This window comes from Vigna unguiculata, chromosome 10 (assembly GCF_004118075.2).
Source record: "Vigna unguiculata cultivar IT97K-499-35 chromosome 10, ASM411807v1, whole genome shotgun sequence".
Classification (NCBI taxonomy): domain Eukaryota; kingdom Viridiplantae; phylum Streptophyta; class Magnoliopsida; order Fabales; family Fabaceae; genus Vigna; species Vigna unguiculata.
In genome coordinates, this window is record NC_040288.1 from 13,824,088 (window position 1) to 13,849,889 (window position 25,802).

Consider the following 25,802-nt stretch of genomic DNA (forward strand, 5'->3'; position numbering starts at 1 on the left):
ATATCCCTTTTTACTCGATGCATAATCAATGATTATGCATTTAACAACCCTAGGATTTGATTTTACACAAAACTGATTATGAATATGGACAAACACAACACATCCAATCATCCGACTGTGAAAACTCGAGAGAAAAGCAACAAATAGAAAGAAGAAAGACATGAACTAAATGGGAGTTAGACCATCTAAGACTCGAAAGGGTAATTGATTAATAAGATAGGAAGAAGTGAGGGCAGTCTGTCCCCAGTAAGATTTAGGGATATTTTTTTGGAAAAGAAGTGTTCTTTTTTGTCACCTCAAGATGTTTTTTTGTGTTACAGCAATGTCATTTTGCTGTGGTGTGTATCAACTCCACACAAGTAAATTCATGAACACCATTTATGGAGGAATTTAGAGATATCATGATTTACATTTTTCATTGCATTATTAGAACGTAAATGTTTAATTGACTTCCCAAATTATGTTTTTACCATATGGAAGAATTTGACAAATAGAGTAAAAAATTAAGAATTTTCTTTCATGAGGAAAATCCATGTAACTTGTGTACAATCATCAATAAACGTGACAAACCATTTGACACTAGATATACTATAATTTGATGTAAACCCTCAAACGTAAAATTGAATTAAATCAAAAAAGGATCGACACTCTTTGTATTATTAGGAGGATATGTGGCACAATGGTGTTTTGCAAGTTGACTAATATCATGTTTAAATAACTAAAAAGTATTGGAAGATGGGAGACAAGCGATACTTGTTTGTGTATTAATACTATCTTTTGTTCTTAAGTTGTTAAAACAATACAACCTTCCTTGTTCTTTAATAGTTCCAATCGTCTTCCTCGTGACAAGATCTTGGGAAACATAATGAGTGGGAAAGAGCATTACAAAACACTTCAAGTCATGGGTATGTTTTTTGAAGTTGAGGAAAGAGGAAGGGAAGAGCTTTAGCTCTTTGTGAAGGGGAAGCCCTTGAAAGAGAGAGTGTTATATTTTCTTTTGTTTTCATTCCATTGAATAAAAGACCTTTCTTTTCTTTCTCTTTTCAATTTTGGTTCCTAACGATTAGATATTTTTAGATTTCCCTTTTCAATACTTCACATGGTATTAGAATCATGAGTTAGAGCCTATCCTAGTGAAATTTGTTGTTTGTTGGGTCTATTTCCACCCGCTATCGGACCACTCTTAAATGTCTTGTCCCAAGCACGAGATATATATGCCTCTGCATCAGGGGGATGTGTTGAAAGTCTCACATTGACTAGTGATAAGACCAATTCACAAACCCCACCTTACAAGTTAGTTTTGTGGGGTTGACTTAGGTTTAAAATCAACTTCTTAACATCTAGTTGCAATGGCATGAAGTATCTTAGGCACCCAGTAATCTTGCGGTAAATAAAAAGTTCTAAGCCAAACTTATATAAGTGTTCCTTTAGGTCCTTTGGATAGAACTCTAGCTTGCAGACAACCTCATGATTCTAGGATTTATATTCCAAGATCCTGCAACAAGAATCATTCTTAAGTTCTCTTTAGACTTGAATTTGAACACAAAAACCACATTGACTAGAGATAAAACAAAATTATAGTATATAAATGGAGCAATTCTTACAAGTCGATTTTGTGAGGATGAGTTATGCATAAATTAACTTACTAATATGGTAACACAACCATTAAGAGTCTATTTTAGTCGAGATTATGGCATGTTGTGCCATTATATCTGGTCCCTCAATTCCCATGCATGATGTCCTTAGTGTGAGGGGATGCATTAAATATCCTACATTGACTAAAGAAAAAACCAAATTATAGTATATAAGTAGGGGCAAACCTCCACTTACTAAGTCATATAGAGGTTTTGGGTGGAATGGAATGTTGATCCTTGGGATGTATTAGACATTTACAATGAGTCAGGCTAGAAGATTCCTCCCATTCCTAGCCAAAACCAGTCCTCAATGAGTCAGGCTAGAAGATTGATGTTGAAATCTTGAATGTTGGAGACAAGACATTTGAACATTGTATCTAAAAATATGGTTTATGAAATTAATTACATTACATATATGCAGTGGAGACATGGAGATTTCTGATGTGATAGAATTCAACGTGAAGCGTTGTAGGGAGGCACTTTTTAAGGCTGCTGGCATCTCAGGGGGCGCGATCTTGAATTCTTGGTAATTGAAACATTTAATGCTTGATCATATTTTCACTAAACATTATATCTAAAAAATAATATTTATGAAATTCATCACATGTATGAAGCGAAGAAATGGAGATTAGTGATGCGATAAAACTCCACATAAAATATTGGAGTGAAGCATTTTCTGAGAAAGCTGGTGCGATTGATTATTTTAGGTAATTGAAACACTTTCTGTTTTCAGATTGTTACGGTAAACTTTCTCTTAAAGTAACAATTATGAAATTTGTAACATAACATGTTTCCAGTTTTGATGAGGGAACGATTGATTGTGAGATATCGAACCTCGAGAACCATTGGAGGGAGAAACTTTGTGAAGCTTATGGTATATCAATGGATAAAGACTTACAATGGAGGTAATTGAAATAGTTCCAGCTTTCAAAATTTTACTGCATAGTATTTTTCCAAAAAATTACATTTATGAAATTCATGAAATGTATGAAGTAGATATGTTTTGAAGATTTGGATGAAGGCACTTTATGGCATCTCAAAAGATGCAGTCTATACACCGAGGTAAGGGTAACTTTAGTAGCTCTTTTAGATGTTCTTCTTTTTTCAACACTTTTACAATTAGTTGAAATTTGTTTATTATTATAATTTTTTATACCTTTTTATCACATCTCACCAAGAGATACATTGATGAGATTTTACTCTTGCAACATCATCTATTCCTGTGTAACACTCGATTATTACAATTTAAAAGAAACGGACAAACATAAAATATAGGGTAAGATAGTGTTTTGAAATGTAATATCTATGCATATATTAAAACCATATACATATATTTTCATAATTTATACAACTTGACAAAATTAATATGAAAGAAAGAAGATTTTGTATTCAAATTGATTCATTTGAAACAGTACATCTGTCTCTATTTATAGAGAACTCTAACTTTAAAGTAATAATTACAAAAAGATATCTATAATCTTCTATCAAATATATAGAGTAAGCTACTTCTATCTTAAGGAAGTACTTCAACTTTCCTAGATCCTTCATTTCAAATTGAGTAGCAAACGTTTTTGTTAAAATTTGTTTCTCGTATTCATTATCTCCTGCAACAATCATATAATATTATTAACATAGACCAAAAGTAGAGTTATTTTACCTTATGGGGAATGCTTGATGAACAAGGTGTGGTCACCTTGACTTTGTCGATACTCCATGGAGATAATAACATGATGAGTTGACCAAACCAAACACGGGGTGATTGCTTGAGTCCATACAAGGCTTTTTTCAACCTACATTCTTTATTCCCTTCTTCAGTAAGCCTAAAACTTGGGAAAATTTTCATACGGACTTCTTTCTATAATTGTCCATGCAAGAAAGCATTTTACACATCAAATTGTTACAATTCCCAACCAAAATAAGCTGTCAATAAGAAAATGATTCTAACTATATACATCTTTGCCACGAGAGAGAAAATCTCTCCTCATAATCAACACCATAAGTCTGCGTAAATCCTTTAGCAACTAACACTACAACAAATTTCCAGATTTGTGAGGGAATAATTCCTAGCTAATCTCTCGCTAATCCCTAGCAAAACGATTTAGCGAAGGATTAGCGAGAAAACAACGAGGGTAATGAACCGAAGCTAAATTATAGGTAGCTAATTAGCCAAGGAACTACTCCATAGTTAATCCCTAGCTAATCTATAGCTAATCCCTAGCAAACTAGGTGTAGCAAATCCCTAGGTAATCTCTAGCAAAATGTTTGTAGCAAATCCCTAGCTAATCCTTAGCAAAATGTTTGTAGCAAATCCCTAGCTAATCCTTAGCAAACTAGTTGTAGCAAATTCCTATCTAATCCCTAGCAAAATGTTTGTAGCAAATCCCTAGCTAATCCTTAGCAAATTAGTTGTAAGCTACAATGGTAGAATCCATGAACATGTCTCACTTGAAAAGGTTAAGATACAATAACTTAGTACTACAAAAATGAGAAATTGTTTTAAATAACAGGAAGGAGAAATTGATCTTCATGTAATCCACCTTGCATTGTAGCTGACTTGTCTGGTCAGGGGTAGTAAGCCCTTTAAAAAAGAGCCAACATAAAATGCATGCGTCCTTTTGTCAAAGGAAAAGTAATTTTTTGAGACAAAAACTACATTGTTTTTTCTTCCCTATGTTTGTTGATTGATGTCACTGATAACATCTTTAAAACAAAAATAACCGATGTTCAAGCAGCCAAAACTAGATCATAAATGATTAATCTAAAAATTCCATTAATCAGATTTAAGTACAAAAGGGATTTACACCAATCAACTTACATGAGATAAGTTAGACAACCCTTCAACATAATCACAATGAAGATGCAATGGAAATCACATATTGTTAATGACACTTCTCAATAAGAAGAGGTGACACAAACAAAACCTATTAGAAAGCCATTAGGGGAGAGATCCTCTGCCGACATTAAGGAAGTTCCCAGCCGCACATTCACAAGTATATCAATCCTTCCAAAGTGCTTAAACGTTTATTCCACCACCCTCTCTACATCCTCTTGCTTCCATAACGCTCATACTAGTGTCCAATCCTAACTATACCTTAGTTGCTATTATCCTAATTCTAAATTGAACACTACTTTTTAATTAAAACTAAACAACAGGAAGAAGTATTTAGTTCAGAAAAATTTAACAATGGTGAAGAGTTGGAAGAATGTGCAGTTGTAATGTTAAATAAAATATTCCACTTTTGCCGTGTCCATGTAATTGTTCAACAATTCCAAAGGTAGTAGTAACTTCCTCCCCTTAGACATAGAAAACACTAGGTCCCCTACATTTCTCCAAAATTTTGGTTACAAGATCACTTAACTCCTTCACAATCATATTTGAAGTAATCACGAAAGTAATAACCTTAATTTATACAACTGCAATTTTTTTCTCAATGCAGTGACATAACCTAAGGTGTTTTTGGTTGCTTAGTTTAGTTTTTGGTCTGTTCCGTTTTTCTCCTAGGTAGCTAGATGATATGTGACTTAGATTACCTATTATAGCTCCGTCCTTTACACCATTACAATTCATTTGTTTCTTGGGATTTTCGCTGCTCCAACAATGATGTCTTATGTGGTGGAAAAAATGGCAAAGATACAAGTCACAGATCATGCAAACCAGGCAACAACGTTAGGTAGAAATTGTTTCAGCTTTGGACAGTTTGAAGAAAACGCTTTAACTAATTAAATTTGAATCATATTTTCCCAATGTAAGAGGCTAACAAAGCATGCAATATTGCGCAATGTAAGAGGTATACTGAAAAAGTAAAAAAATAATTGAAGAACTTACATGAAGACGAGCCACAATGTAATCGAGAATCCGAAGAGGAAATTGATCGGAGAAGCCACCACAATCACTTTCAACGTCATCTTCTTAGCACCACAATCCAATAATAGAAATGTTTGGATGAGTTGTCAAAGCACATCACGACTGCATCAACACCATTCCTATAGCTCTCGCCCTTCGTACACTCACCCAATCTCGAAAATTCCAATTATTAAGGTTTGAAAATGTGGCAAGTGAGGCAGATGAGAAAAAAGTAGTTTCAGAGGAGATCGATACGAATCTTGGGAGGGCCATCGAAGACGCAAACAAAAATTGAGGGTTTCGAAGAAAGGAGTCGGAATAGAGATGAAAAGAGAAAGAAGCGAAACGACGATGTGGAAAAGGAAATGGGAGAAGAAGTTCAGCTAACGCGACTCGTGAAAGGCAAGGTGAGAAGTTCAGCAGCTGTGGTGCGTTTTTTGGATGTCATTCCTTAGCACTAGGGAAAAAGGTCGCTAATCTAATTAGATATTTTGCACATAATAATAACGATAGCACTATTAGTAGTTTTAAACATAAATGTAAAAGTATTACTTCCATATTTTAGTATATATTCTATTAAATAACTTAAATTTAACATTTAAATATTTTTAGAATAACTCAAATTAATTTTTATATTTCAATTTTGGTATTGTATATAAAATTTATTTGTTTATATATATTAATATATCTCCAAAAATAAATTTAATAAATTTTCCTATATTTTTAATATTATACGTAATATAAAAAGGTACCGTTTATTTCTATTCTTAATAAATTCAAAACTAATATAAAATAAGTATAAATATATTTATATATGTTTATAGTTTTTAAAAATTTCTTTTGAAAATTTATTTTTTATAGAATAATTTGTATATTATTTTTTAATAAGAAATTCTATTTATTAGTTTTGGATTAGCAACAAAATCATTTTATAGTTAAAACCATAACTAATGAGCTTCAATTTAGCTATCATATTATGTTATATCTAATCTCTAACTAATTAGCTACAACTTAGCTATAATATTATGTGTCTAATCCCTAACTAATTAGCTATCATATTATGTTGTAATCCCTAACTAATTAGTTACAACTTAGCTACAATATCTATGTTGTGTATAATCCCTAACAAATTAACTACAACTTAGCTACCATATTTATGTTGTGTTTAATCCCTAACTAATTAGTTACAACTTAGTTACCATATTTATGTTGTGTTTAATCCCTAACTAATTAACTACAACTTAGTTACCATATCTATATTATGTCTAATCCCTAACTAATTAGCTACAACTTAGCTACCATATTTATGTTGTGCTTAATCCCTAACTAATTAGCTACAACTTAGCTACCATATTATGTGTTGTCTAGTCCCTCACTAATTAGCTACAACTTTGCTATAATATTTGTTTGTTGCTGATTTCTCTCTAATTAGCGAGGGATTAGCGAGTAAAATTTTCCCTCGCTAATTTCCCTCACAGATCATCAAATTTCTTGTGGTGTAACCTTATTTTGTAATCAACTAATCTTTGCGCACGAAAAATTAAGCTTTTCCAAGAAAAAAAAGCAACAACAATAACTCTTAATTTTTGTTCCCATACCTAACAAGTTTAAAGAAATACATTTCCTTCTAGTCATTTTAATTTAATATGATCAAACAAAACTTATTTGCACTAAAACTCATTGTATATTTAAATGAACATATTTCTCAAAGACTCTTAAACTAAAACTCAGACCTACTAATTTTATCAATAACTTGCACAACTTTTTCAACCATAAATAATTTATAACATAAATCAGTAATTTTTGACAGCCTTTATCAAAATCATGGCTAATATATCAAAACTATCAAAGTTACAAATTTTTACATTTTCAAAATATATAAGCTCAACAACTCTGATAAAAAATACATCCTTGCAAAAAAATATATTATCGTGACCAAGTCACATCTATACCCTCTATATAGTCTATCCTAAGGTTCTATCATAGTAAGACTAGTGTCCTTTACCTTTTCAGTTTTTATTGTATCATGCTTAAGCTTCTACTTATCTGCTCTAAACATAACATCACACTCCTAGACTAAGAAAGATTCATCTTCGTCCCAAAATTGTCACATGCAAGATTTTATCTTAAACATACAACTTTTACAATTAAACCAACTCAAAAAAAGAAAAAAGGCAAAGATAAACTTACTCAAAAACAACTTTTGATCAAACAAAGGTGTGCTATCCACTTGGATGTCTAAAGTGGACTTAAAACTTATTGTTTTAGAAATTTAGAGAGAAGACCAGTGTTATCAAAAGTTGGTTCTGGATAACGGCTAGTGGTCATGGAACAAATGTGATAGTAAAGGTGTGAAGAAGAAGGGTTGTGATGTGGAAAAGGCATGAAAAACAACGTTGTTGCTTGCCCCAAGGCTCTGAAAATTGTGAGAGAAGAACTTTGGTAATTATATAGAGAAAAAACAGTTCGCTCCTCTGTAAATCTTGGATAGAGTGCAACTAATGATAATCATGAGTGAAGATGAAGTTGAAATTTCTATTGCTAGTAATAATAAAGGGAGAAATAGCGGTGAAAGAAAACGATCAATGCATATGTTTTGTAGAAATCTAGTTGTTGCAATAGAGAAGAGCGAAAAAAAGAAAAACTAAGGCAACATAACATCAAAGAGACATGTGAAGAAAATTTAAAGGTCTTGGTTCATCAATAGATTGCTTGGTTTTGGTACCAAGTTGGCTTGTCATTCAACCTCATGAGATTGAAAAGTTTTCTACATATGATCGATACCATTGGTTCTTATGGAGCAAATTTACCCGCTCCTACTTATCATGAAATTAAATTTCAACTTTTGAACAAGGAAGTTGACTGAACAATTGTTGTAGAATCATAACTTGCAGCAGTTGGAGGACTAATAGTTTATATGAGGTGACAAGCAACCAATGAAAGAAAGCAACCACTAAGTGGTGGTATTGTTATTGGATCTTATAGAATTGTATATGTTCAGAATGGATTGTGGGTCTAATGCAGGCCACACAATATGTATTTATACTTATTTTAAAACATCAATTATAGTAAAAACACCTAATAATTAGGAATCAATCATCCTAATTTCCAAGACTATGTAACGATTGATTTGTTAGAAATGTGTAACAACTTATTATATTCTAACATGTCTTTTCATGCTTCTAAGAAAGTTCTAGGTGTAAGTCTAACCCCAACAGGGAAGGGGTAAAGAGAAAATTCAAATTGGGGTTCAGAAAGAATTGCATGATAGCTTTGACTTTTAGTTTGAAAAATTACTTAACTTCGACAAGAGTTTCTAAAAGGGGAAGAGGAAGAAGGATATGCCCCATTTGATGATAATATTGAAGACAATTATGTTGGGATTAAAGAAGAATTAGATTATTAGAATTTTAAGACATTTTTTTATGATGTTATTATTATTTGAAATTCTAGACATTATATCATTACTTTTGCATTACAATTATATTTTTGTAATTTTTTTATAATGTATATGTTAAGAAGTGAACTTGAAGTCCAGCTCAGCCACACAAAACCGACTTATAAGTGACTAGACATTAATAGGTGGTTCAATAGGAGGTTGAACAATATGCCCCACAAACCACAAATCTCGTTAGGATAGATTCTACCAATGACTCTAATACCATGTTAAGAAGTGGACTTTAATCCTAACTTAACCCTATAAAACCAGCTTGTAAAGTGAGGTTTACACCCACTTATATACTCTAAATTGACCTTATATTTAGTTGATGTGGGACTTCTAACAACATATATTATGTTTCTTTTGACCGCAATGTTTCTACCATCACCGGTCTAAAATTTCAAGTTCTAATACATTTTAACAAATAGTAAAAAGAAAATTAGAAAGAGTGTCAAAGAGATTCTCACTACCACTCCTCTTCGAGAGATAATTGAAACACTTTGTGCTTTCTTGTTGTTACTTAACATTGTCACTAATACTAACATTTATTAAGTTCATGACTTGTATGATAGTGTTCAAAAGCTGAAGGCTTACAATCGGATAGAGAGCCTTGTGAAACATTGGAGGATCGCACTCTCTGAAGCTGTTAGCATCTCGAGGTTGGTAGTTCAGCACTACAGGTAATGAAACACCCACCTTCTCCCAATTTTACTGAACTTCGTCTCTAAAATTAACAAATAAAATCCATAATATTTATGAAGGGGAATAACGGATAATGAGATCAACTACATCGAGAAGCGTGCTAGGGACACATTTCGTGAGGCTGCTGGCATCTCCGCGGTTGTTATCCTCAATTCTAGGTAATGAAACACTTCTACTTTCTCTCATTATTTTTATTAATGAAATACCATTACTTTATAGTTCAAATTTTTATGTATCACAGATGCACAAATTTTAATTTTCAAGAAATCAAACAAACATTGGTTAAAGTACTAAGAACAAGAGCATGTTTGTTTCGTGTTCATAAACAAAAATTGTTTTTATAAAGCAAAAAAAAATAATGAAAAATATGTTTCAGAAAAGTAAATTCTAAAAACTATTAAAAAAGAGTCTTTGTTTCACTTTAGTTTTCAATTACTTAGATTCTCAGTTGTATAGCTCCAGCTTCTTCTCCCACTAACTTTCTTTTGTCCCATTCTGAAGAAAGAATAGTTACTGAAATATGTGCTACAAAATAATTCTTCAAAAATAAAAATATAGTGCATTAGATGAACTTAATAAAGCAACACACATTTGTACAAGTATAACTTTTACTCAAATTTTCTTTTTATATTGATGCATATAGCATGGCTTTTGTTGTAGGAATGAAAGCGAGGCTGTAAAAAATATTGTTAAAAATGTTACAAGTTTGTTGGATAAGACAGAGTTGTTTGTTGCCAACAATCCCGTCGGAGTAGAATCTCGAGTGCAAGAAATGGTTCAATTGCTAGAACAAAAACAATCAAACAATGTTCTGCTACTTGGGGTATGGGGGATGGGAGGCATTGGTAAAACAACTATTGCAAAAGCAATTTACAATAAGATTGGCCGCAATTTTCAGGGAAGGAGTTTCCTTGCAGATATTAGGGAGGTTTGGGGACAAGAAGCTGGCCCCATTTGTTTACAAGAACGACTTCTATTTGATATCCACCAAGAAAACAATACAAAGATACATAACATTGAATCAGGAAAAATCATATTAAGAGAAAGACTTCACCGTAAAAGGATACTTCTTATACTTGATGATGTAAATAAGTTACAACAATTAAATGCTTTGTGTGGAAATCATGAATGGTTTGGTTCAGGGAGTAGAATAATCATCACAACCAGAGACATACATTTACTTAGAGGGAAAAGAGTTGACCAAGTTTTCGCAATGACAGGAATGGATGTAGATGAATCTATTGAGCTTTTTAGTTGGCATGCATTCAAGCAAGCAAGTCCAAAAGAAGATTTTATTGAACTTTCAAGAAATGTAGTTGCTTATGCTGGGGGATTGCCACTTGCTCTTGAAGTCCTTGGGTCTTATTTATTTGATATGGAGGTTAAAGAGTGGAAGATTGTATTGGAAAAACTCAGGAAAATTCCTAATGATGAAGTACAAGAGAAGTTAAAAATAAGTTATGATGGTTTAAGTGATGATACTGAGAAAGGAATATTTCTTGATATAGCATGTTTCTTCATAGGAAAGGATCGAAATGATGTTATACATATATTGAATGGTTGTGGACTTTTCGCAGAAAATGGAATACGTGTCTTGGTAGAGCGAAGTCTTGTAACTGTGGATGATAAGAACCGAATTGGAATGCATGATTTGCTACGGGACATGGGAAGGGAAATTATTCGTTCAAAATCACCAATGGAGCTTGAGGAGCGTAGTAGGCTATGGTTTCATGAGGATGTGCTTGATGTGTTATCAAAAGAAACCGTAAGACCTTCATTTATTATTTTAGTATTACAAGCTAATGGAAACAATATACACCTTTATAAGTTGGCTATTTAGCATCCATTTGTTCCATTGATTGTCACAAGAATTTTTATAATTTGTTTGGTTGTGAATTGTTTGTTTCCTCTTAGCTCCTGTAGAGAAAATGATGGTATTTTTCATCAGGGTTTTTGCTGCCATATATCTTTAGCTATGCATATTTTACTGTTCCTTTTTTCTGTGATAGGGAACAAAATTTATTGAGGGATTGACTTTGAAGCTACCAAGAAGTAATACAAAATCTCTAAGCACTAAAGCTTTTATGAACATGAAGAAACTCAGGTTGCTCCAACTTTCTGGTGTAGAACTTGTTGGAGATTTTGAATATCTTTCCAAAGATCTTAGATGGCTTTGCTGGGATGGATTTCCTTTTTCCTTCATACCAGCAAGCTTTTATCAAGGAAGTCTAGTTTCTATTGAGTTAGAAAACAGTAAGATTACCATGGTTTGGAAAGGGACTCAGGTATTAATTTAGTTTTTTGAATTTCATGTGCTGTTTTTATTTATTTAAATATGATAGAATATAATTAGTAGTTACAGATTTCTAAAAAATCAACCGTTACATAATTTCATAAATTAGGGTGATTAATTCCATATTATTATGTGCCTTTATTATAATTGTTTTTATTCAATAGTATAAATACATATTGTGTGGTCTGCATTATACACACAATACATTCAGAACATATAAAATTCTATAAAATCATATTAGGCATTACTATAAAAGATTAACATCCTAACTAGGTTGGCATCTTAAATTTTCATCAATCACATGGCACCACATGAAAATTAAATAAGAGAAGGTGTTCTAGTATATCTAATAGTTTCATATCATTTAGGAGTTGAGGACAAGGGTAATTTTAAATATACCTTTCTCCTTCAATATTCTGAAGCGTCTTTTAAGGACAAAACTATGATAGGAGTTCATTGCTCCAAAGCGGACTATACCTCGAATGTGATGATTGGCCCTAACAATCTATCTCAATGAACTTGAGATTAGGACATTTGTGTCATCTATGAGAACAAAAACTTAAATACACCTTCCTCTTCCTACCCTCTAAGATGTCTTTTAAGGACAAAACCATGATAGCAGTTCCAAGCTTCAAAGCAGACAATACCATGGATGCGATTATTGACCCTAAAACGAGAAGGTAAAGCATCAAACCAAAGAAAATCAAGTCTATTAACAAGAGCAACGTTGGCAAAACATTAGCACATCCATTCCCTCACAAAAGATATGAGAGACTTTAAAATCCATAACTTTGCAAATGTTAAGAGCATTTTTGCAATGAGCTTTCAGCCTCCACAAAACAATACCAAAATTCTAGAAAGCGTGGCAAATCAAAAAGGAGTCACACTCAATCTAGACATGTCTGTAATTGTTAGGTTTAGAAATCTCTTTTGCAACAATGACGACCATCAACTCAACATAAATTGAAGACTTGATGCCCAACTAGATAGTAAATCCTCCAACAAATTCTCCTCTACTGCATCTGAATAAACCACTACAAGAAACCACCAGTGTCAACATTAAACTTTAACCAGCTATAACATCAGGCATAAACCAATATTCCTATTTAAGTCTAGTCGCTTTGTAATTTCTAGTCTAAACCTTGAAAAACTTCAAAATGAAAATATCAGTTATATCATTATGTATAGATTTAGAAGATTTTTTACTTGCCTTGCCATCTGAAAATTCCATTAAACCAAATGAAGTTTTGATTGAAAGAGGATAGGTTTTTTAAATCTCATGATTTTTAGCTTTCCAAATGATCCAAATAATAAAGGTTATAGTAGCAAACCTAATGTCACAAATGATAGGACTAACTCTTTCATAAGAAAAGGACAAAATATCATTAATAGAGGTGCAAGAGAAATTAGGAAAAACATAATTTAACTAAGCCCATAGATTCTTAGCAAAAACACACTAAAACAAGATGAATCAGACTTTATTCGAAGATTGCATGAACTACAACTGGAACATAAGCTAATGCCTCGTATCTAAAAATGTTTATCAGACGGTGAAAAATTATGCCACAACTTCCAATGGACTAAAGACCAAATAATCTTCCTCTAAGAATGAGAAACAAAACTAGTATGAATGAAGGCTTGAGTCTTCATATTAAGGAAACCAAACTCATCCATTATCCAAGCAGGTTCGTCACCTTATTAGCACTAACAATAAAATTGATGTTATAAATATCTTTAATATTACTTAACGACTTGGGATGTGCCAAGCAATACCATTCAAAGCATCACAAACCCTAGACCTGAGCTGATACTTAGGTGTTTTAGGAATGCAAAGATGCTGAAAGATAGAAATATAAAAAGCCAAGCTTCATTCCAGAAATTAACATATTGACCATTACCAATGATCCATTTGGAATTTTCAATAACAACATCATGCCAATCATTAATGTCGGGCCAAATTGATGAAGTTTTATGAAGAACAATTCTTTTATTATACTTATTTAGAAAACGTGCTCTCATAACTCGAGACCAATTCAAATTACCATAAGTAAAGCTCAAACCAACATAAGTTTTCTTCTCCAAGATTGATCACACCCAACCCACCATCATGCTTATGAGAAAACAAAGTGTTCAATTTAATAGTCACAATATAAGCTTTCAAGATATCTCCGGTCCAAGTGTAAGAATAAATCCATCTCTCCACCTCTTTTAGAACAAATTAATAGGCCATCTATAAACCTAAAAGCTGTAAAAATAGATCCAGTAATACGAGAATCAGCCAATCGGATCATACCCATCATACTAACAACTTACCTTTCCAAGAACTCAGTTTATTGTTAATATTATCAATAATAACTCTAAGAAATCTGGATTTATGCACACTTTTAAAAAAGGGAACACCCAAATAAGTATTTAAACCCAAGATATCTATAATAACTCTAGAAGGAGTTAGCAGCGTTACCAGTATAAAATTGACTTTTAGCACTATTGAGCCACCGACTCGAAGCAGAGCCATACATGTGAAATAGCTGCATAATACTTCCAAGACTTCTCTTATTAGCCTTGCAAAGGACAAAAACATCATCTGCACATAGACTATGAGAGGGAAACAAGGGAGGTTGTGCTTTGAATTAACCAAAAGCGCAACACCTCTGCTTAAAATAGGATCGAAAGCAATATGAAGGGTTGTTTGATTATCACAATGCAACTTTATCTTATCAATTTCACAAAATTTCAACTCTTAAAAGAGTTGTTTAATTCGCAAAAGTTCACAAGTAACTATAATCATAGATCTATATTCGACTTCTGCACTAGATTGGACAACATTGTTTTTTCTTGCTCGTTTAGGAGACAATATTCCCTCTAATGAATATACAACATTGTTTTTTCTTGACAACATTGTTTTTGTCAAGTATAACTCAGTATGAGATTGGTTCTGGTCTAAACAATCATAATCTGTTGTTTGCTAGACAACTTATGAAGAATTAATAGACGATTGAAGTCTAGATGACATGTGAACAAGAGGCAGTAGAAGTCGTTTGACTTCTACGATGATCTAGTCTTGGACGACTCATTAAGTAGCATTAGAAGATTGAAGCATCGTACAACTCCAATAGCATATTGAAGGAATAGACTCACAAACTTCAAAGAAAATCTTGATGCTTACAACCTATTTTTACAGCGATGTATGCTTATTTCAGTGCTGTCAACTTAGCTACTTAGATAAAGCCTGTCTTTTTACTCGATAAAAGGAGTATGAAGTGCCAACCAAAAGTCATGAGGATAGCCCTACAAAAATATAATAGCCCTACAAAAATGTCATCATCTTGAGTATATATTTCACATCCCACTTAACTGTTCATGACATTGTATTTCTTCTTTTGTCGTTTATTTATCTAATTTATCTCCATTGTATTTCTTCTTTTGTAGCTGATGGAGAAGTTGAAAATTCTTAATCTTAGCCATTCTCATTATTTAACAAAAACTCCAGACTTTCTAAATTTGCCTAATCTTGAAAAGCTTGTATTCATGGATTGTCCAAGGCTGTCTGAAGTTTCATATACCATTGGTCATCTCACTAAACTTCTACTAATAAACTTTCAAGATTGTATTAGCCTTCGTAACCTTCCAAGAAGTATCTATAAGTTGAAATCTCTTAAAACACTCATTCTTTCCGGTTGTCTAAAGATTGATAAGTTGGAAGAGGACATAGAACAGATGGAGTCTTTGACAACCCTTGTTGCTGATAACACTGCTATAGCAAGGTTGCCTTTTTCAATAGTTAGATCAAAAAGTATTGGATATATCTCACTATGTGGTTATGAAGGATTTTCACGCGATGTGTTTCCCTCTATCATTTGGTCTTGGATGTCTCCGGTAAATAGTCTCTCTTCTCGTGTTCATACATTCGTGGACATGTCTTCTCTTGTTTCTTTAGATGTACAAAATAGCAGTTCCAATCAGCTATCTTATATATCTGAGGAGTTTCCAAAGCTTCGAAGTCTTTGGATAGAGTGTGGGTCAGATCTTCAACTTTCTCGAGATACAACGAGTATTTTGGATGCCTTAAATGCGACAAATTATGAAGAATCTGAGTCATCTGCAACAGCATCACAAATGCAGAATGTATTTACATTAATTGAATGCAACTCAAGATCAAAATTGTTTGAGAAGACACTTTTAATTCAAATGGGAAGGAGTTGGGAAATCACACATATTCTGAAACAGAGAATTTTACAGGTTCCTTTCTTTCTCTTTCTCTCTTAAATGCTTCTGATTGTAATATTTTTATGATATAAATATTTGTCAAAAGTTCTGGTTAGAAAATCTAATTTTTTGCAGTAAAATTATTTTAATACATCAATTATATTTGCAAGTATATAGTATTATAATCTCTCAACATAATTAAAGATGATATTTTAATCACACTACTTTTAAGAACCGTTAGATATTGTTTGATATTATTAAGATAATATTAGATATCGTTAATCACAATATCAAAAAATATATTTTATTTACCCTTTTTTTTCTTTCAGTTACTTTTTTTAATTATACATTTTTCTATTATAAATAGATTATTCTATGTGTGATTTATACACAAGAAAGATTAATCTCAAACTCTATTTTCTTTATTCTCAAAAAAACTATTATACAACAACAGATTTTATTAATTGCCATCATATATTCTGCTATTAAAAGTTACCATCGGCTTAAATCAAGAAATGGAATAATAATATGATATGCATATGCATGACATCAAATACTTTTAACAATTTTCTTCTTCCATGGAAGTTATCATCGTTTAGAATACTTTTTGACAAAATTTACGGCTTTTATATATATATATATATATATATATATATATATATATATATATATATATATATAGATACTTTTACAGAATATGACTACGAGTGATGACGGTCATTGTTTGCTACCTGGAGATTGTTATCCAGATTGGTTAACCTTCAACAGCGAAGGCTCTTCTGTGACTTTTGATATTCCCCAAGTAAATGGGCGTAACTTGAAGACAATGATGTGCCATATCCATTATTCTTCCTCTGACAATATAACATCAGATGGCCTGAAAAATTTGTTGGTGATAAATCACACAAAGAGCACCATTCAGCTTTATAAGAGACATGCATTAGCGTCGTTTGATGATGAGGAATGGCAGAGAGTACTATCAAACATTGAGGCTGGAAACAAGGTGCAATTTGTTGTTGTTTTCTGGAGCAGATTAACTGTCATCAAGACGTCAATTTATCTTATATACGAGGCAATTAATGAAAAAGAAGAGCACTACCATGCACCAAATATGACTATTCCTAGTTATGAATCTTCATGTGCTGTTGGGTCGATCTCTCCTCCAGTGGAATCCATGGAGGACTTAAGGGGTGCTTCCGTAAAAAGCTTAACTAAACGCTTATTGAATAAATTCTTCTCATGTAAAGGAAAAGTGGAAAAGAAGAAAAATGAAGGTTAAAAAGATGGTGAACGAATGTTAGGTTAAAGTTGTTTATTATGGTGACTGCAAACCTTCTACAACAACCTAAGAGTTATTGATGATTTGTCCACAAACTTGCACCCGTCTTTTATTCACTTTTGAGCCTTATTTTGTTACAATACATTTATATTATAATATTTTGAAATGCTAAACGTGTGCCTTTGTTTTAAATATTAGGATAGAGTACAATTTCAGGATTTTAAATTTTTTTAAGACGGTCTGCTTTTACTGGATTGATAAGGGGTTAGGGTAATTACTTTTTTTCACCCATGTTTCTCTGTGTGTTAGAAATATGAAATATATAATGCTTTAGATTTCTGGGAATTTGGAAATAAGTTACAAAATACGTTTACCTTGGATAAAGAACTTTAAAAATTCTAATAAATTGACATAAGCAATATTTGAATTACTCAATTGAATTAAAGAACTTTAACGATTCTAATAAATTGAAATAAGCGGTATTTAGAATTATTTTTATTTTTTAAATAGTTTATTTGAATGAAGTAATTAAAATATTTTAAATTTAAATTTTCTTATTTAGACAAACTAATTTAATATTTTTAAAAGCAAACTTAACTATATTTTTGAGTTCGAGTTGAGTTAGTTCAACATTTAATTCATGATGACTTATCTTAACTTTTAGATTGAATCGACTCCTAAAGATTCAACTTGGATCGACTAGGCTCAACCTTCGTCACAAATCAGCTAGACCTTCAGTTCAGGTAAACTCAGCTCGACCTTCGGCCTGGGCTTGCTCAACTCGGCCTTCGGCCTGCGACCGACTCAGCTCGACCTTTGGTCCAAGTCGACTCGACTAGATCATCGACCCAGGTTGACTCGACTAGACCTTTGCCATGAGCCAACTCGGCTAGACCTTTTTGCTCGGGTCGGCAAGGCTCGGCTTTACTAGGGCCAGCTCGGCTTGACTCCACTCAATCTTCAGCTCGGGACAGCTCGGCTTAACCTTTGGCCCGAGTCGACTTGGCTAGACCTTCAGCTCGGGCCAACTTGACTCGGCCTTCGACTTGGCCTGGATCACCTTGACCTTCGGCCTTTGCTAGCTCAGCTTGACCTTCGACCTTTGCTAGCTCGGCTCGAGCTTCAGCCTTTGCTAGCTCGGCTTGGCTCAACTTTCAGCTCAGACCCGGCTTGATTGGGTCCAGTTTGACTCGGTTTGGCTCAACCTTTGGCTTGGGCCTACCTTGGCTCGACCTTAAGTACTAACTGCGAACTTTTCTTGTCCTAAGCAATGAATATTTCCACAACTCGAAAAATTTCAATTTTCTTATTTTTTGATGAATTTCAAATTCTACGTTTTAGTTATTTCAAATACCTACTTAATAAAAGAATTTCAATTTCAATTTCTTTTTAATTAAGAGTTTACAATTATCCAAAAGAACGTGCTCATAAGCAAGGGATTACAAAACTACAAAAGTCCTTCAAACGTGAGTTCAACAATGAGCTCAACACCAACGCATGACCACTACGCTGCAACATTCCCATCGTCACTGCGATCACCAGGGGTTCCCATATCTGCTCACACCAAGGAATTGGTGATCAGTGCAAAAAGGAAAACCACACAAGAAGATAGACACAAGCAAAAAGGGTAAGCTAGAGTAAAAAGATCTTTATCATACAATTAAGCATGCAATTTAAAATCAAGTACAGATCAATCATCCAAGCATGTGAAAGCAAACAAGCAAGACTCTAAGACTTAATTTATCCGGATATATATATATATATATATATATATATATATATATATATATATATATATATATATATATATATATAATCGGTCGGATTTACCGGATGCTTGCACTTGTGGTGGCCTCTATTGCTCTGCAAAGCCATTGCCAATGGGTTTCATCCTACCACGCACAAGGTTGGCCTTCAAACATCTAAGGTCATTATCCTGCCAAAGACTAGGGTCTCCTGCTACTCTCACCACTTGAGTCAGTCCGCTTTACGTGAGACTAACCGACTCTTTAGAGTTTCAGGATGCAATCCTTACTTGAATCCTTACCTAATTATATACACTACGATACTACCATGAAATATCACCACGAGATTCATGGAATTACATCCATCACATCCAACACCACCATGAAATCTCACCAAGAGTTTCATGGAATTACGTCAAACTCATACCACAACCATGTCTCTCCAACCAACCACAATTTATCAAACATAACCATCTCATGCCAAATATCCAACCAACCAACCAACCAACCATGTTTCATGACTTTATTCATACCAAGCTCATAAATTCCAATCTCATTACATCATATAGAACATATAAGGCCTCATACTTAAACTTTTTAAAGCAACAAACCATCTAATCATTAGAAACATACACGTATCCAACCAACTCTGTCAATCTCGCTCAGGCTAAAGAGCTCTCGCTTAGGCGAGAGGAACCCCTCACTCAAGTTAGCTCATCTCGCTCAGGCGAGAGGCCTTCGCTTAAGCGAGCCCTCGAAACAGAGAGGGGGTGAGTTGCTATTGTTCTCGCTCAAGCGAGAGCTCCTCGCTTAAGCGATAGCTTTTTGTTTCGAGCGACTACCCAGCTCGCTTGGGCGAGTTCAGCAGAACTCACCTACTCTCACGCGTTCAAAACCAGAAATCAAGCAGATACACAAGGCACAAGTATTTTCACACCATCACCAACATTATTCATGCATCTATAACTCGAAATAGACCCAAAACAAGCAAAGTAACTTAAAACATGCAAAATCCTAACTTCCCTTACCTTTTAGTAAGTTAAACTTGAGGGGTTTAAACACTGACAGAGGGACACCTCTGCTTCAAGAACGAACTCAACAACTATAAGGTACGAACATAGGAAAGAGAATGAGCCTCTAGGAGCGACCTAAAATAGAAACATGGCAACCGGAAAGGGAAAAGGGAAGAGGAGGGTGAAGTTTAACTTACATGAGGAAAACGCCTAACAAGCTTGGAGAAAATGAGAGCTTACTCAAACCCTAGCAGAGCTCTTTGGTTCAGCAGTGGAAGGAGAAATGTTCCTGTTTTATGAGAATGGGCAGAGTGAGAGAGGATAGGGCTGGAAAAGGGTTTTGGGACATCCTATGGGCTGACCTTAGGTCCAATAGAATAGGTTAGACCCTTAAACATTAGGGACATACAAAGTGGGCCTTAGATTTATGAATCACTTGATTTGAAAAGATATTCTAATTTTGAAATACATTTATGGATAACGTAATTTGAAAAAATATTTTTTACTGTAAATTCTAGAAACGTGTGTAAAATATAGAATATCTTTTCAAATTTGCAAGCGTTATTTGATTTTACTTTTTTAGGAGTCTATTTGAAATTTGTTCTCGGGAAATTGCTTTTTGAAACCCCATAAGTTTCTCTTGAACCCAAGAAGTTCTTAAGAGATCAAAGAGCTAATGTGCATCATATTCTAAGTTTTTTTTCAATACAAAAACATAAAATTATGAGCAAATATTTACATTTATATAATTTTTACAAGACTAAGAAAAAGCAAAATTTTAAAATATTACACTCCTTAAAACAAGACTTTCTTGTACACATTGCTTCCCATAGGAAAATGATATCCTGACCTCATTTTTTGACCCCTTATTTCACTCATGAGGTGGCATGCATAGGTGGATTTTATTTTTTAAATTAAAATTAATTTTATTAAACCATTTTACTTCAGATGTGGCACGTTTTGGAGAGTGGGTGTGGACGTGAAAATTGAAAGGGTGAGAAACACATTTTGGAGAGTGGGTGTGGCCGTGAAAATTGGAAGGGTGAGAAAGTAGGTTTTCTTTGGAGAGTGGGTGTGCGCAGAGGAAGCAAAATTGAAAGGGTGAAAAGCTAGGTTTTCTTTGGAGAGTGGGTGTGCGCAGAGCAAGCAAAAACGAAGAAAGGGAAAAGAAAGAAAGAAAGGGAAAAGGAAGAAAGGAGAAAGGAAGAAAGGAGAAAAAGGGAGAAGACGTGTGTTGTAGTGAAATCGAAGAAGACGAAGGGAGAAGACGATCTTCCCAGAGTTAGGGCTTTTGTTGCTCTCCATTGTTCGATTCAACATCGTGGTTCGTAGGTCTTTTTTTTTTTTTTTTTTGCGTTTCTCCACTACGCCAATAGGTTTGTGGTTTTTTTTTTTCGAAATCGTCGTTTGGGTTTTTTGGTTAAGGAACTAAGATTTTTTTTTTTGGTGGCATAGTCGAGTGAGTTATTCTTTAAAGGCAAATTTAACATCTATCTTGTACAGGTGAATGACCACAACACTGTAATCGAAGAAGAAAAAGGGAAAAGACAAAGCTTGCGAAGTTAGGATTTTGGTGCTTTCAATTGTTCGATTCAGGCGGTGATTGGTAAGTTTGTGTTATTTTTTCGTTTCTGTGATTTTGGTGCTTTGATAGGTGCATGAATACTAGTTTTCTAACTAGGTTGATGAAATCTGTCTTATTTTTTTGTGATGACCTGTTTGATCACAAGTGATGACCTGTGCTGCATTTTGTGCAATAATGTGGTTTGACTCAATTTTTTGAACTCATACTATAGATGTCAATAGTTGATTATAGGGTAATTAAGTATGGGTAATATGCGTTGATTTGTAGTTATTTCTTTCATGTGGTTTCATACCCAAGTGGGTTAAACATGTTTGATTTGTTGGTGATGACTTGTGTACATCCAAGTGATGACCTATGCTGCATTTTTTGCAATCATGTGAGTATTTTGTTGGGTATTTTGTTGTTCGATTTTTTTCTTAATGTGTCATCTATACTATTTGAAGGTTGTTGTGAATTGTTTCAGGTTGTTGCATATGTTGCTGCCTCTGTAGAAGAGTTGAGCAATTCCTTCGTTAAAGAAGGTTTTGAGGTATATGGACATCGAAATAAGGGTACTAAAATAGTTAACTTAATTAAATCTGTTGAACATCAAGAAAGTGTGCTAGGGAAATTGCAAAAAGAACTTGTAGACTTGAATGCAATGATGATTGAGAGGAAGAACCAACTCCAGCATCAGCAGGGCAAAATGAAGTTTTCAAAGTTGGGTGAACCAAGTGTTGGTCATTCGCAAACACCTAATTCCAACCACCCCAAGGGCTGTATTGAATTTGGCAATTCTGGTGAGAGGGGTCATGTGGAAGAAGTTCATTTTCCAAATTAGGAAGCACAAGAATACGAACAGAGCAACATGTATGTGCGACGAAGGGATGGTCCTCGGATGCGTGTCAAGAGTATGACAATAAGAACTCCTTTTGCAACATTTAGTGGGAGGAAGCGCCATAAGTAGTTGATTTAGAAATTTTATGTTTGTTGTAGTTAGGATTTATATTGCTAAATTTGGTATTTTTTATGTTTAGACATTGTGGAAGTGATTTATGACAATTTTCTTGGCTTAGTCATTGATTTATGAAATTCTGAGTGGTTTATATGAAGTTCTAGCTGGATGTTGTTCATCCTAATTTTCATTGAGTGCAAATAAATTTTATAGCAGGTGAACAGTGAATACGTATGTGGTCAGAAATTTAGTAATATTGGTTACCACACAAATAACAAATAAGTAATTATGTGCAAGATGTTGTTCACAGGTCAACACTTAATATATGAATGATCTACATTTAAAAATGTGAGAGTTATCATGTCTTGAATGTTTTACCAATTATAACACACCTGATTAATATATAATATGTGATGTAGAACTTGCGAACTAAATAGCTCATACCAAAATTAATGTTCTTCAAAAAAGTTTACTCTAATTTCATACCAGATTTTTTGTACATGTGCAAATTTTTTGGACCAGGTCACTACTTAATAGTTCTCGAGTCATCATATAATTTGAATACAGATAAGAAGAATATCATGTTGGAGTTGTTTTTCCTCTTTTATCAATTATCACACACCTACTTTGGTAAGGTTTATTTTCGTTGAATTTATGTTAGCAGAGACCACGAATTTGGAAGGTGTGCAAAATGTTTATTGTAGGTCAGCACTTAATACTTGATTGATAACCATTTATTATTGTCAGTGTTGGCATGTATGTTATGTTCCACTTGTACCACAATTTTCCCAGAGATTCATCATAGGCAGTATCCTACATTATATTTGACTCTATTTATGTGATTGATTGTAAGTGAGTTTCATACTAAAACGTTTTTCATAGATTAAAAATTTTGAAGGTGTGCAAAATCTTTGTCGGTGATCAACAGTTAATAGTACATAGATAATCATATAATAAGTTTAACTGACAGTAAATTTACATGGATATCAAAGTGATAAAATAAGTTTAATATCATAGATGTAGTAGATCCTTCCAACAGTGTCATGAAAATTAAAATTAACAACAGAAACACTAAAGTTAAAAATAAATAGCCTAAAAATTGAAGACATTAAACAGTCATGAGTTACGTAAGTGATATATTATGCAGAACAGAAGATTGAACTTTGGAGCTCTCCCCAACCTCAACACATGGAATATTGGTGGATGGAGGAACCATCCTCTGTAGTATATCCTCCACATTAGCAGTGTTAGTAGGCTGCATGTTGGGCTGCAAATTGGGTCCCATATTTTTGTTGTCATTTGCGTTCGGATTGGAATTTATACTAGTCTGGGCATTGGCTTCCACGTTTTGTTTGATAACATAGTTAAGTCGCACCACAGGCATAGAAGTTTTAACTTCTTCTTCAGTTGGATGAGTTATGTCATACTTGAAAACCTACAAATGTCATGAATGATTATATTGTGTGACTTGAAGACATGATATGAATTAAAAAAAAACATATATTTGTTTCAAGATTAGTTATTTGCCTTGACAATGTTCCTAAGTGTGATGTTGAGGTACCCAAAAGGCCAGAATATAGCAACCTATTGAATCAAAATTCATAAAGTTTTATGAGTAACTATACATGAAGAGGAAAAACAATAAAGAGACATAATTTCATACAAGTTTAATCCACTTGGGTATGAAACCACATGAAAGAAATAACTACAAATCAACGCATATTACCCATACTTAATCAACCCATAATCAACTATTGACTGGTACGACATGAAAGATCAAAAAAATTGAGTCATACCACATGCTTCCAAAAAATTCAACACAGATCATCATTTGTGAGCAAACAGGTCATCACTCATACATTATACAAGTGTAATCAACTTAGCTATGAAACCACATCAAAGAGATAATTACAAATTAACTCAGATTATCCAAAGTGAATCACCCAATAATCAATTATTGACTAATATAATATGGAAGTTCAAAAAATTGAGTTAAACAACATGATTGCAAAAAATGCAGCACAGGTCATCATTTGGATGCACACAAGTCATCACCAACAAATCAGACATGTTTAACCCACTTGGGTATGAAACCACATGAAAGAAATTATTACAAATCAACACATATTACCCAAAGTGAATCACCCCATAATCAACTATTGATTGCTATAGTATGAGTTCAAAAAGTTGAGTCAAACCACGTTATTGCACAAAATGCAGCACAGGTCATCACTTGTGAGCAAACAGGTCATCATAAAAAAATAAGACAGATTTAATCAACATAGTTAGGAAACTAGTATTCATGCACCTATCAAAGCACCAAAATCACAGAAACGAAAAAATAACCCAAACTTACCAACCACTGCCTGAATCGAGCAACTGAAAGCACCAAAATCCTAACTTCGCAAGCTTTGTCTTTTCCTTTTTTCTTCTTCGATTACAGTGTTGTGGTCATTCACCTGTACAAGATAGATGTTAAATTTGCCTTTAAAGAATAACTCACTCGACTATGCCACCAAAAAAAAAAATCTCAGTTCCTTAACCAAAAAACCCAAACGACGATTTCGAAAAAAAAAAAAAAACCACAAACCTATTGGCGTAGTGGAGAAACGCAAAAAAAAAAAAAAAAAGACCTACGAACCACGATGTTGAATCGAACAATGGAGAGCAACAAAAGCCCTAACTCTGGGAAGATCGTCTTCTCCCTTCGTCTTCTCCCTTCGTCTTCTTCGATTTCACTACAACACACGTCTTCTCCCTTTTTCTCCTTTCTTCCTTTCTCCTTTCTTCCTTTTCCCTTTCTTTCTTTCTTTTCCCTTTCTTCGTTTTTGCTTGCTCTGCGCACACCCACTCTCCAAAGAAAACCTAGCTTTTCACCCTTTCAATTTTGCTTCCTCTGCGCACACCCACTCTCCAAAGAAAACCTACTTTCTCACCCTTCCAATTTTCACGCCCACACCCACTCTCCAAAACGTGTTTCTCACCCTTTCAATTTTCACGTCCACACCCACTCTCCAAAACTGCCACATCTGAAGTAAAATGGTTTAATAAAATTAATTTTAATTTAAAAAATAAAATCCACCTGTGCATGCCACCTCATGGAGTCAACTAAGGGGTCAAAAAATGGA

General features: G+C 33.7%; 1 protein-coding gene and 2 long non-coding RNA genes across 4 annotated transcripts in view; 1 reads left to right on the forward strand and 2 right to left on the reverse strand.

Annotated features, from left to right (window-relative positions):
* LOC114166682 (TMV resistance protein N-like) overlaps positions 1-17,570 on the forward strand; it is a 29,692-nt gene extending 12,122 nt beyond the window's left edge. For both annotated transcript variants that reach the window (XM_028051445.1, XM_028051446.1), the window contains 10 exons: positions 2,056-2,160; positions 2,249-2,341; positions 2,432-2,539; positions 2,631-2,696; positions 9,490-9,597; positions 9,679-9,777; positions 10,280-11,384; positions 11,629-11,904; positions 15,342-16,151; positions 16,813-17,570. In XM_028051445.1, coding sequence (XP_027907246.1) covers positions 2,056-2,160; positions 2,249-2,341; positions 2,432-2,539; positions 2,631-2,696; positions 9,490-9,597; positions 9,679-9,777; positions 10,280-11,384; positions 11,629-11,904; positions 15,342-16,151; positions 16,813-17,397 — 3,355 coding nt within the window. In that variant the 3' untranslated portion in view covers positions 17,398-17,570. The remainder of the gene's footprint in view (positions 1-2,055; positions 2,161-2,248; positions 2,342-2,431; positions 2,540-2,630; positions 2,697-9,489; positions 9,598-9,678; positions 9,778-10,279; positions 11,385-11,628; positions 11,905-15,341; positions 16,152-16,812) is intronic.
* On the reverse strand, positions 12,601-15,334 carry LOC114166686. The gene is made up of 2 exons (XR_003599980.1): positions 14,374-15,334; positions 12,601-12,934 (listed from the first exon to the last, which is right to left on the reverse strand). It is a non-coding gene; the product is annotated as an uncharacterized LOC114166686 (long non-coding RNA).
* Positions 17,571-24,200: 6,630 nt separating the features above from the next.
* On the reverse strand, positions 24,201-25,802 carry LOC114167551. The gene is made up of 3 exons (XR_003600261.1): positions 25,316-25,802; positions 25,031-25,133; positions 24,201-24,258 (listed from the first exon to the last, which is right to left on the reverse strand). It is a non-coding gene; the product is annotated as an uncharacterized LOC114167551 (long non-coding RNA).